The 13424-nt window shown below is 46.1% G+C and overlaps 1 protein-coding gene across 1 annotated transcript in view; it reads right to left on the bottom strand.

Moving 5' to 3' along the window:
- Positions 1-1606: 1606 nt before the first annotated feature.
- LOC106821059 (zinc finger protein 598-like) overlaps positions 1607-13424 on the bottom strand; it is a 30696-nt gene continuing 18878 nt past the window's right edge. The window contains exons 3-7 of the mRNA XM_014825701.1: positions 8531-8742; positions 6204-6424; positions 5768-5909; positions 3588-4266; positions 1607-3407 (exon numbers count right to left, since the gene is read on the bottom strand). Coding sequence (XP_014681187.1) covers positions 2511-3407; positions 3588-4266; positions 5768-5909; positions 6204-6424; positions 8531-8742 — 2151 coding nt within the window. The 3' untranslated portion in view covers positions 1607-2510. The remainder of the gene's footprint in view (positions 3408-3587; positions 4267-5767; positions 5910-6203; positions 6425-8530; positions 8743-13424) is intronic.

Below are 13424 nucleotides of genomic sequence, written 5' to 3'. Positions count from 1 at the left end.
TTTTAAAAACAGCATAGGCCCACTCACAATATTGCGATGATTCTTATTTAAGCTGTCGCGTAAGTAGGAATAGTACTTCAATACTACTTCATTGTATTGTCGTAGTTTAGTGATGTACCCACGGTTTTCTACATACTCGTAAATTGTCATTGTTGTTGGGCTTCATCACAACTGCTGTTGAAGTGATGTATATTATTTAGTTCTTTTCTACCGGCATGCTTATTATTATTATTATTATCATTATTATTATTATATTATTATTATTATTATCTGTTGATTATTGACAGGTCCGAGTTACAAATTTATTAGCAGAGAATGCCGTAGGCAAGCAGTGGGATTGAAATGGGTTTGTGAATAGATATTTCTGTTTCGCTATAAGGGCTGGAACTATCCTTAGTTTACAGAGTAGGTGAAACCTATACATTATTACTAAGGAATTTATATGGAAAATATGCCTGTAGTAGCCAGATATATATTTAAGCTAATTCCAGAGAATATATAATCACGTTGGTTTTTTTCTGTGAACAGGCGTTTTCTGGGTGAATACCCTTTACTCTGCAATGCTTTTTGTATTTTCGGAGGGTTTTATGTAAACTATTGTTGACAAATTGTACAAATCTTGGATTATAGCTGGAAAGTCTTGGATCACAGATCATGTCTACACTGTTGAGGGAGGTGTGTAAAATGAACATATTATAATTTACACCATCCCAGATGCTATTTTGTCATCGTATAATTATGGTTTTAGTAAGTGATCGAAGGTATATTATTGAACGGTGATTTAGTTGCAGTATCAGCATGAACCACTAGTGATTCATTCGTATCAGCATGTTTATATTTTTCTGTAATTTTAACTATATTATTTTTAACGTATTTGCTTATTTGTACTCTTGTACTGTAGTGAATAAACTGTGTTAAAACGTAGTACACGTAGTTCCTCGTATCAAATAATGTAAGGTTCTTGTACAGTGATTATCTTGTATCAATAACGTTTCAGGTCGTTTCTGCCTACCATTACCCTGGTCATTGTCATGTAACGTCAGAAGGCAACTCATCAGAATTTTACACCCATTACATTCACCTTTGTTAATTTACATAACTTTCTAAATCATTATACAATTTATCTTAAAATTACCAAGGAATTTAATGAACTTGATGACCTTGTTTTCAATATTCACCAAGCTTTGCAATCACACAAAAACAAGTCAGGTAGGTGTGCTTTTTTAATTACCTGTATTGTTATACCTCAACAAACACCTGTCCTAATCATACAATACATTTTGCATTGTATCAATAACGTTTCAGGTCGTTTCTGCCTACCATTACCCAGGTCATTGTCATGTAACGTCAGAAGGCAACTCATCAGAATTTTACACACATTACATTCCCCTTTGTTAATTTACATAACTTTCTAAATCATTATACAATTTATCTTAAAATTACCAAGGAATTTAATGAACTTGATGACCTTGTTTTCAATACACCAAGCTTTGCAATCACATAAAAACAAGTCGGGTAGGTGTGCTTTTTTAATTACCTGTATTGTTATACCTCAACAAACACCTGTCCTAATCATACAATTTTGCAAAATCGAACACAAAACAAATTTTTGTAATAACTGTTCGAATAATTTCATATTAGATTGAAACTAGGTACTACTCATTTAAAATTTACCTCAAACAAAACAACTGTTGTTCTACATACTTCGGTCAGGAAGTGAACAACAATTATAAATGGGTTTTCATTTGAAGCACCGGATTTCACGTGTACGGTTTCATAGAATGGATATCATTCAAATCCTGGCTGTACCGACATTCGGTTGGCTGGAAGCTGCTTACCGATTCATACACATAGAAATAACATGCTGTAGTCACTCAGACAAATTATCACGAGATGCATCATGCAGCTTAATCGAAAAATAAAAGATGCAACCACATAGTCTGCACATATAAGCCACCTATGTGTACACACTAGTCTGCTGAAAAGTACAGTGGGCACACTTGTCTTCAACACCTTCTCACACTTCCACCTAATCTCCTCACCAATATAACGTAACATCATAGATAAGTTAAGCTCAATCATACTATGTCATGTTTACCCTCGTTCCATCTACTTCCAGATAAAGGTAACAAAACAAAAATTCATTAAATAATAGTATACATACCTGGGCTCTCTGATGCGCACTTTTGCAATACAACTTAGAACCTAATCGATATTGCATGCTTTAGGACTCGTAAGCTCTTAGTTAAAATCCATGATTGGCCTAGGCACACTACTAAGCAGAATGCTACGCAATAAAATAAAATGTATTCAGCAACAGCCAGAACATGGAATGCACCACTAGATAGAAAACTGTTTGCCGTGTGTTTAGTTTAGTAGTTAGGGAGATAGTAAAGGCTTCGAGAATGTTGCCAAACTCATAAATGAGATGCACGCAACACCGTTATTAAACCTTGCTCCTAATAAGCCTAGCGGAAGCACCATTACGCCGCGCTGCGATCGCTCCGTGCTCACCTCACGCTGAGCGCAGGAAAGTCAGCGTCAAGGCTGTGCGACGACTGATGCATCGTGACATCACGGTCGGCAAGCACCTGGCGGCAAGTGGAGCAAATGGCAAAACGCGCGCGGCTGACGTTGGGCGCTCGGCCGCCGCGCTGCGCGCTCAGGTGGCGGTTGTGTGCGGCGAGCAGCTCCTGCTGCCGCGCGATGTTTGGCAGCAGGACGAGAAGCTCCGGCACGATGTCGCGGAAGTGCACGGCGCCAAACAGCGCGACGCACTGAGCGTAGTACTCGTGCGCGGGCACGGCGCCGCGCCGGAACCCGCCCGACATCGTCTTGAACGCGTCGAAGCGCGCCGCGTCTCCGTCGAGGGCCGCGCGCACGCTCGCGATAAGCGCGTGGTTGCGCGCCGCGTAGGCGGGCGGCTGCGCGTACGCGTGCGCGCCGCCGCCGCCGCCGCAGCTCGCGAGCGTGTCGGCGCCGCCGGCCGTCACGATCAGCGCCGGCGTGCTCGTGATCGTCACCGTGCCGCCGAATCCAGGGGGCGCCGGCATCGCGGGGCGCGAGCGCGCGAACCCGGGCGGCGCGTCGCGCTTCGTCGTCGCCGCCGGCGGCGTCGTGATCGTAATCATCGCCGGAAAGTTCTCGGAGGTCGGCGACAGCTGCACGGAGATGCTGCGCGCGAAGCGGGGCCGCGCCGCCGCCGGCGGCAGCTTCGGGAAGTCGTCCTGCGAGGCGATGCTCGGCCGCGAGTCCGCGTCGTCCCCCGCGAGATTCTCCTGACTCGTCGACAGCCGCAGCTTGAGGCCCGGCGGGCGGTTCTTGCGCACGAGGCCCGCGCTGCCCGGCGGCACGGCCGCGGAGGCGTGATCCGCGCCGTGGTCGGCCGACATCCTGCGCACCTTCGTCTTGACGGAGATGGAGTTGCTGACGAGACTCTCGTTGGAGCTGTTGTGGCCGAGGCTCTCGCTGCTCGAGCTCGCGTGCCCGCCGAGCGCCCCCGCCGCCGCGGCGAAGTCCTCGAGCGAGCGCGTGCGGTGCGAGAGCAGCAGCGGCGACGGCGGCTTCTTTGTCACGGCGACGACGACGTTGTTGTTGTGCTGCGGCGCAACGGCGGAGGCGGAGGCGGAGGCGCCCCCGAGCGGCGGGAAGTCCTCCGCCTTCATGTCGAGGCTGTGCTGCTTCGTCTGCCAGCCGACCTTCGGCGGCTTGCCGCGCACGGCCGCGTTGCTCGCCGGCGGCTTGCCCCTCGTCGTCGTCGTCGGCTGCTGATGCTGCTGCTGCTGCTGCTGTGGCTGCTGCTGCTGCTGCTGGGGATGCCCGTTGTGCGTCGAGCTCGCGGCGCCACCCAACGCCGGAAACTCGTCCGCGCTGAACTTGCGCGGCGCCAGCTGCCAAGGTGCCAGCGGGAACGCGGCTTCCTTCGGAGCTCGACTGCTATTGGTCGACGACGTTGTCGTGATCCAGTCGGCCAGAGACGCAAGTCCGCCGGACGGCGCGGACGGCGCGCTCGCCGCACCGCCGGCGCCACCTAGTGCCGGAAAGTCGGGGTCGTCATCTTCCTTCACCGTGTACTTGTTGACCTTCGCCAGCCGCTTGGCGATCGTCTCGACAGCCTGCTTCTTCTTCTTCTCGAGGCTGGGGTCTTGTCTCGGCACGGGCGGGGCTGCGGCCTCCCCCCCCAGTGCGGGGAAGTCGTCGTGTTTTGGCACGTTTTTCTGATCGCTGATCGACGCGGCCAGCGCAAGTTCTATGTCTTCGGTCTCTCTGCGGGGACAAACGATTCGACGTGTTAGTACAAACGTATTTCGAAAGCGATCAATTGGAATCAATGCACAGCATAAGTGTATATACCTATATATATATATATATATATATATATATAAATTTTGAATCAAGTTGGTAAAGGTTGAAGTTCTTTCACAAAACAAATAAAAAATATGATTAAAGATTACAATTCTCTGGCTTACCATGTGAAACGATAAACATCACAAACCCAACTTACAGCATCACCACTAAAGGCAGCACATGAAATAGCACTGCGGTCATCACTAAATACATAACTACTAGCTCGGTTTAAAACTTGGACATCATTTATTCATAACTACAACTGAATAACAACAATTTGGTAACATAACTAAAGCCAAAGGTAATGTTGAAAACTACACCAGTGTTCCTCTAGGAATACATTTGGTCTGCACTCGGGACATATTTTTGAAGAAAGAAATTTCAATTTTTATTGTTTAAGCTGTCATGAGCAATGGCAGCAGTCTACCTTGCCTGGTGTCACTTCCATACTATAACGTAGTGTTCATTTATGCAAATGAAAGCGAAAGCCAAATATATGCGCTAGTGACAGATGGTGCAACTCTGTCATGTTTTTCTTATGTACACAAAGCTATTTTGTTAGAAAATTTATAGTGGTTAAGAAACACAGATCCATAACACAACGTTTCTATTCCTGCTTAGCTATTAGAAGTTTAGAGCTTGTAGTGTTGCCAAAGTGGGAAAAAAGCTTCAACAAGAAAGCGGCTATTGAAAAAAAGGCACGCAACAAAAACCTACACCGTGTGGTCTGGGAGATATCCTTTGAACTAGAACTCACTTCAAGGCACCGTGCTTCTACAGTATTTCTCAGCATAACACTTTCTATATATCCTTCACCTCAAAAACTCGGTATAACCTCAGTCTTTCTGACTGTATGGGCTACGCACACGCGCATGCTCACAGATGCGCCTACTTCAAGTTCTTTTTTCACTATGGGAAATTTTTTTAGTAATACTATGGTACTGTACAGATTATTAGCCACAGAAAGGAAACGCGGTGCAAAAAGTTTTCACTTGTTTTTTGAAAGAGAAACAGTTTTGTTTTCAAAGAAAGCCTAGGCACATGGATAAAATAGTGGTGCCAATGTTGTCTTACAATTTTATATACAAATTTGGGCTTTTGCGGGTTTGTGGCTTTTGCTTTGAGGTAATCTATGCTAATTAATGGTGGGTCGCTTGCTCAAAAAGTTGGCAGTTCCCTCGTCTAAGCAAAAAGCTGCAACATATACCTAATTAGTCCTTAACTCACTTACCTCCTCGCGTTATCTTAATGGATACGCGTGAATTACAAAAAGGATGAATTTCTTCTTCATGAAAAAAAAGACAGTGATAAACTACGGCAAAACTTTCTAATCAACCTTGAAATTAAAGTGAAAGCAGACACTACACATCAGGGATACTAAATAGGCATCAGCGGCAGGGGTTCGGCCACATCTGCTCACTTTGCTCGGTCGCTAGGCCTGTAGTTCTCCTGCCTGTTTGCGTATCGGTCCGATCGTGTGTCACTGCTCCTGCCTCTGTATGCATTCCGCGATCGCTGACCACCTCTGCCACGCGACTCCGCCCTGCTCACCTCCTCGAAATCTCCAGAGGAGAAATAAAGACAAGATACTATAGTGATGTACATTTTCTTTCCTATTATTTTTACATTTTTATTATTATTGTTATTATTATTATTATCAATATTAATCATATTTACTATTAGTACTACTAACGTTTTCTTTTTCTTGGGCCCACCGGAAACCGTTGAGTAATTGTCAAGAGTGACAGATCGACAGAACCATATAGATGTAGATGTGTAGAACACCAATATCATTAATCATAGTCCTTCATTATCTACTTCACTAATGACATTCTCGCCGTCGCGCACCCGCTCACCTCGTCCGTTCGGGCGATTGCGCGTGAACGTGAACTCGAGCTCGAGCGTGCGTGCCTGCCGCGCCTCAGCCTTCGTCATGTTCTTGCTGTGATGCCCCATGCGGTGCGCGCGCAGGTCGATGTCCGAGCGGAAGGCGCTCGTGAACTTCTCATCGATGCAGTCGCCCTCCTCGCAGAGATGGTGTTCGGCGCGGAAGTGCTCGCGCAGCACCGTGTAGTCGCTGACGAGATAAACGATGGCCGACAACGGCAGTGAGCGGCCTGTCGTTTGTTTACGGTAACGGTGCGGTCCGATATATTCGGTGCTCAGGTGGGGCGAGTATTAACAGACCACTAACCGACTTGAAAACGTAATTCATGGATACTCCAAAGCATTACTGACAGGCATCTGTAGCCAATCCTCGTTGCAATAACGCTTTCTAAAGACAATGCTTAGTGACAAGGTGCTTGTAAGGGCTGCAGCATAAATGCCGATGCCACGACTAGCTTCGACTTGTGGAAGTCTCATCAGGTTCTTCCAAGTTTTGTGGTCTCAAAAGACAATCAAAAAGTGGTGTTGCTTTCTTTATTATGTACCCATAGTTTACTTGCTGGTGGATTCGTGGGATGCATGTAGTGCGTGGCTGGGACACACGGGTAGGATGTGGGTAAGACACGGACAAGACAGGGGCGGCGACATGGCTAGGACGTGGCATGGATGTGGGCAGAATGTGGGCAGGACATGGCTGGGACCGTGGGACGGAGCCTGGATGTGGGCGGAACGTGGGCAGGACATGGCTGGGACGGGGCCTGGATGTGGGTGGAACGTGTGCGGGACATGGCTGGGACCGTGGGACGGGGCCTGGATGTGGGCGGAATGTGGGCAGGACATGGCTGGTATCAAACGTTTTTTTTTGACAAGCTTGAATGAAAAACATCACACCGACTTTAAATGATGCTAATGTAAGTTTTATTAAAATCCTTTAACTACCGTGAGTATTTTTACGAGCTATAAAAAGAAGATTGTTAGAATACTCTGTGAGCTAATAATAATTATAAATTTATAATATTAGCCAGTGGTTACCATCGCTGCGTTTTATGGCCAAGGAATACATTGCAATAACTGGCAGTATGGACAAAGTCAGTGAATGCTACCGGAAAGTCAATTATTTTTTTCAAATCTGTAAACAAGACAGATTATAAGCTTACTGGAGCGATTCCGTTTGCTTTTATGAAACAGTGTACTGCGGCAGGAAACGCATTAAACACGTTTATGTAATGACATACGATCGGCAATACATGATTTAGCTGATCTCTGATTGTGACCTATCTTAGGTTTAGCATTTGCTTCTGTCTATATCTATACATGTATACTGCAGTGGGTGGATGAACACTAGCTTCAAAGAAATTTACACCAGCTGCAGGTGCATAGCACATTAGCACCAGTGGCTAGCTGTGCCAGCATTAGTTTTACTGAATAAATAAAGTCAAGATTATAAACCTTTATGCATATATATAGACTATGTGACCTGTTCATGTAAGCAGAAGGACACTAAATGTGTATAGTAGAGAGGCGGTCCTGCCCGCCTCGCAATGGCTCACACAGTGGTTAAATATTTTTACCGACTTGACGAATTCTCATGCTGTCACATTTTTCCAAATGTTTCTTTGGAAATCGTTTACCATTTACTTTAGAAAATAGCATGTTTTCGACTTTCCCTTCCAACTTTTAAAAACATGCCAGATAGACACTGTTATTGACGGATATACAAATAGTTTGAAAATTACACCTGAGTGGTGGCGAAACAAGCACCATGGAGATTAAATAGTAATTATTACCCTAGTTAATCAATGTATTTGGTAGCAAAAAGTCCCATAAGGCCAAAACAAAATATAGGTGTGGTTACCGTTTCATGCCGAAAAAAAATAGGGTAGGTCGGTCGGGAAAACATTTTATTTTATTGAAACATTTTATTTACGAACCATGTCCGAAGGATGTGCGTTGTGCCTTTTGAAGCAGGAACTGTCCAATTCATATTACAACTTAAGTATCCACAGGTCCTAGTATGTATACTACATACTATTGCGTGCAGTGTTCGAAATTCACGTCGGCCCGTCGGCCCGTCGGCCCGCCGCCGACAGTTTCGATGCCGGGCCTACAGCTTCTTGATAAAACAGGCCCGCTGATCCTACAGTTATTTAATCACCGAAAATTTGAAACACTGAGAAACTGTTACCTGTAGAAATTGCTCACCTGTAATACTTATAGTGGCCGTCAGCTACACACACCCGCTCACCCGCTCACCTGTAATACTTATAGTGGCCGTCAGCTACACACACCCGCTCACCTGTAATACTTATAGTGGCCGTCGGCATCGCAGAAGTGACAGAAGTAGTGCTCGCGTCGCAGGTGCCTGTACAGCTCGTCATTGTCGAGGTAGCGCTCATCGCAGAACTCACACAGCGGGTGACCCTTGTAGGAGAGGTCGTCAGCGTCGCCGCAGCGCCGGTGCATAGCTAGCTGCTTGCGCGTGTACGCCTTGCGCTCGTGCGAGAACATCTGTGGAGGAGACGGCGGCAGGGAAGCGTGAGAGAGCGAATGCTCTACGGGGGCTTCGAAAGGAAGGTTCGTCAGAACACCATGAGCGGATTATCTGAGAGGAACGGCCGAATGGTGGTGTGAGACTGTTAGATGCAGTCCGCGGGGCTTCGGTTAGTTGCAGAGTGAACATGTGCCAGGAGACCACAAGTGTATAATATAGGAAGAAGAGCAGCAGATGGCGTGAGACTGCAAAAAGCAATCAACGGGGCTTCAGTTAATGTTCAGTACAACGATTACATAACCGTGGCCACCGTGGCGAGCTAATCAGAGCAGTTGTTGTGCAGGGTTTCTTATACATAGGAGGCACAGTGGCGCACAGCCGTTGTCAAATTTAACATCGCCGTTGTGAAAATGTTCCTGTATTTACTGATAAGTATACCCTGTATCTATATGCCTATAATTATATCAATACATCCTGTATTAGAATCCATCATGCACGTTTTTTTTCCAAACTGGCCATTACCTCCTTTGTCTAATTTTCCCTCAGAAGAAACCCTGTTCTGCTCTTAGCTTCATCACACTTCTATACCTGTTATACCTCACATCGAAGCATTTACAACTTTACAAATGGTACCCGCGGCGGTATTAGAATTCGATTATCCGAAGAGAAGAGTAGCAGGCGAGAATTCAGTTCATCGAGCTGTAGTAAAGGTTCCGAAAGATGTATCGCCAAATCACTACAAGTGTCACCGACGTGTGGCATAGAGCTGCTATGGCAATGGCTCGATTAAAATAATAATACTGGATCGGAAGATTCGCTGTGTATCCATATGCGTGCACGTCACTTAAACGTCAACAGTACGTGCAGAAATACGTTTGATCACGTAGTCGCTGTCGTCGCTATTTACCGCGATATCTTTGCAACGAAATGGGTTCAAAGAAGTAAGGGAGCATGCTGTGCAACTGGCTTATTTGTATGTGTAATGGAACGGCACCACTGTTTCCCCGTGTGAGAATTAAGAGCAGCTGAGCTGACACCTCATTCTTACGACCAGTTGGCTCGATTCCCGCGTGTGCTTTCTCTCAGCTGAGCCATGAAACTATTACCCTCTACCCCAGTCGTCCCTCCACCCCATATCATAACCAGCAAGGGATTAGATAAACGTGCAGATAGACACGCGTACGTAATGCTACCTTCCGCGGGCGAAACAGCGCGATCTTCGGCGAAAGTAAATAGTTTTAGTGTCTCAACGCGCGTGGCATCTGGTTTCGATACAGCGCTCAAGGTCTTACTGTACACACAGGGCTTCATGTAGCAGCCCTGGCTCCTGCGCATATCTTTCCCACTACTGGTTTATTTATAGCGGCTACATCGCTTTGTTTCCTACTGAGCTACCTAGGCCGTCACTACACATCGACTTCCACAGCGTCCAACGACGTCGTTAAAAGACAATAACAGGGTGCGAAATTAACGCGAGTCCGGAGTCAAATACTCTCTGATTTACTGTCGGACTCCCTGATTTGACATAATGCAGAAGTCCGTGTGACGCCCTGAAAATTCTGCTATACTAACTAGTTTGTTCCAGAGCACGGCCTCGCGGAATTACCGTATTTTTTATTTTACAATATCTTTAATTTTGAACTTCTGACTGCGGACTCCCTCATTTTGCCGCGGACGCCCTCTTTTTGTGGGCAGAGAGTCCCTTGGACTCCCTTGCTCAAAAGTTAATTTCTATCCCTGCAATAAGCCTGGAGGCAATCGTATTTGGCAATAAGCAACCGTTAACTCCCGTACAGCGATGTCTCTTTTGTCACACCGCAATAAAAATTCCCCAATTATAATCATAACCCTCGGACTGACTCCCTGTATAGCAATATAGAATGCCATTGTAAAACTGACTGTATTTCGGATCTACTCAAGTACTTAATCTACTACACAGTAACAACGCGTAATAACTATATGTGGTACTTCGTGTGCTCTGTCGACAGCCAGACGCTAGAAAGCGCAACGCATAGTTTATAAACATTTGTTAGTAGCACAGAAGAAACCATGTGTTTATCAGTGCTAGCAGCAAAAGTCGAGCACGGACGTATACGACGACTGCCGTTACAGGACCCCCCTAATTACGTGTCAAAAAAAGAAACGAAAGCCCAGAACTAATCTTTCATAATTACACGACGCGTAATTCGCCTAGATAATTGGAATCGTGATGACTACGATGAGCGATGGAGATGTTTTCCTCTCTCTTCGAGAGGTTACTGAATCTCCTCCCTCCCTCCCACCACCCCTTTCCCTTCTGCTCTCCGCACTCGAACTGTAGAATGTACTAAACACATTTAACCGACAAATTAAAGCCCTCACGGAACCACATGGTGGCTGCAGTGCGATGCAACAGAACATGGTAAATTAAACTTCAGCGGGGGGACTTTACATGCGTATTAAGTCGATGATATGACGCCCTGCAAGCCATTGGGGAAATGGTAACTTAGCCATTTGCTTCGCATGCCGATGCATCCAATAAATGCACCCTGTATTGCATTATTGACACACATGGGGGCAAGCATTTACAACTGAACATTGTGCATGATCAGCCTCTTGAGCCCACAGCTACATTTCGGCTATCACGTATAGCTTTCGTTTTCACACATCCCCACACACGCTTTACTGTGTGCATTACGAGAGCTGCTGCTGACTACTGCTATAAACTGAAGATCCCGCTTATATTTGGACGCAAATGGTCAACAGATGCCTGACCGGTCATTAAAGACTGCCTCGCAAAAAAGCAATCCCGCGCACATGTGTGTACCTCACTGCTGGCTGGCTTCACACGCAGTGAAAGGTTGCATAGCAGCTTCTGCACGCACAGGCACGCACCGCTGAACGTACGCATGGGCAGCATTCGCTGTGTCTTGGCGTAATCCCCCCACCGCACCCCCACCCACATCGCTCCCCTCCATCACTTATTTTTGTACAGTTAACTCTCTCAGTACAGACTACCATCGGAACCGTCCATTTAGTTCCATTTTCTGTGAAGTTCGGATTATAGGGAAGGCATCTTACATGTATCAGATGGTGTTGGGACTGGTAAAAAATGGTCTGGTTTAAAGTGAGGTTTGGGTTTGACAGCATTCGTAATTGGAGAATTGGAGGGTTGGCTGTATCTATATAGACACAGAGAGAGAGCGAGAGAGCGAGAGAGAGACAGAGGACCAGAGCAGGCAGAGGCACAGAGCGCACAGAGGCAGCAGAGGCACAGAGCAGCAGAGCGCACAGAGGGCACAGAGGCACAGAGCACAGAGCACAGAGGCAGTACAGAAGGCAGCAGAGGCACAGAGGCACAGAGGCACAGAGCACAGAGGCACAGAGCACAGAGCACAGAGGGAGAGGGAGAGGAGAAGGGAGAGGGAGAGGGAGAGGGAGAGGGAGAAGGAAGGAGCAGAGATAGGAGAGGGAAAAAGGGAGAAGGAGGAAAGGGAGAGGAAGGAGAGGGATAAGAAAAAAAAAGAGACGAAGGAAGGGAGAGGGAGAGGAAGAGAGCGGGAGAGGGAGGAGAGAGAGAGAGAGAGAGAGAGAGAGGAGAGAGAAAAGAGATAGAGAGAGAGAAGAGAGAGAGAGAGAGAGAGCTCATATATACATTTATGCATATATATTAACAGCTGGCTTCTGAATATACGATGTGTGTATGTGGGTGGATATAGTGGGCGTTACTGCAAAGTTCTACAACTCCACGCTTCTCTGCTCTACATTTACGTAAGAGGTGCACACACAGTAGCAAGAGTCCATATTATAGAATAATAGAATAATAGAATAATTTTCTATTATGGACTCTTGATAATACATAACACATAGTGCACACTCGCGCGCATGCGCCTTGGTGACTGCATGGAGTGCCGGTGGGCTCTTGATCTCATGAATGATCATCAGCTCAGCTCAACGGCACCTCATTGTAAAGTCAACACGCCCCGCGCGGGTTGCGCGAATCAGTCGCTCGGAATGCAATATACCAGGAGATGCTGTCTAGAGTATACGTGTACGTGTTAACCAACTTCCCCCCTTCTCTTCTCCCCCGCGGACTAACTCTGACGTTAAACACTTCTAGCATGCCACCAGCAGACCCGCGCTGAGATCCTTGAACTAGATTAGCACCGTCAAAATAACTCAATTACAATCTGCAACGCTGCAATGCAGGAACATAGGACATATAGGAGCAAACCACGATGCAAGGCAATCAATCTATGGACCCTGGCACACAGACACAGCGCGAGAATTCGTGTGATAACACTAGTAGCATAATAAATAGATGCAGATACACAACTCGTATTGACAGCAAATCTACGTGGCATAAAAAAAATCAGCACTTTGAGCTTCAATTGAATGCAAAAGTTCCGGAGATGTAATAATATTTGTAGTAACTTGTAACGATTCTTTAACGATTCGAAAAAACGAGGGGCAATGAGGGCAAGACCTTCTCAGCTCAAGTAAATAATAACGTTTTTGTACTTATATATATAAACGTGTTACAGCATTGGCAGGATAGAGCAGGAAGCGGCAGAAGTCTAAGCATAGTTTCTTCAAAGCTTAAGTTTAAATCACTCGAAGCTTACCTGACAGTTAGTATATATTTTAACGATACCCTGGGATGAATATATAAGAATGATTAAGATATGTGAATGATTTAAAATGGTAATAGAAGACCCTC

Source organism: Priapulus caudatus, unplaced genomic scaffold, assembly GCF_000485595.1.
Source record: "Priapulus caudatus unplaced genomic scaffold, Priapulus_caudatus-5.0.1 Scaffold58, whole genome shotgun sequence".
Taxonomy (NCBI): domain Eukaryota; kingdom Metazoa; phylum Priapulida; class Priapulimorpha; order Priapulimorphida; family Priapulidae; genus Priapulus; species Priapulus caudatus.
Note: the sequence above shows the minus strand (reverse complement) of the source record. Positions and strands in the feature narration are given on the sequence as shown.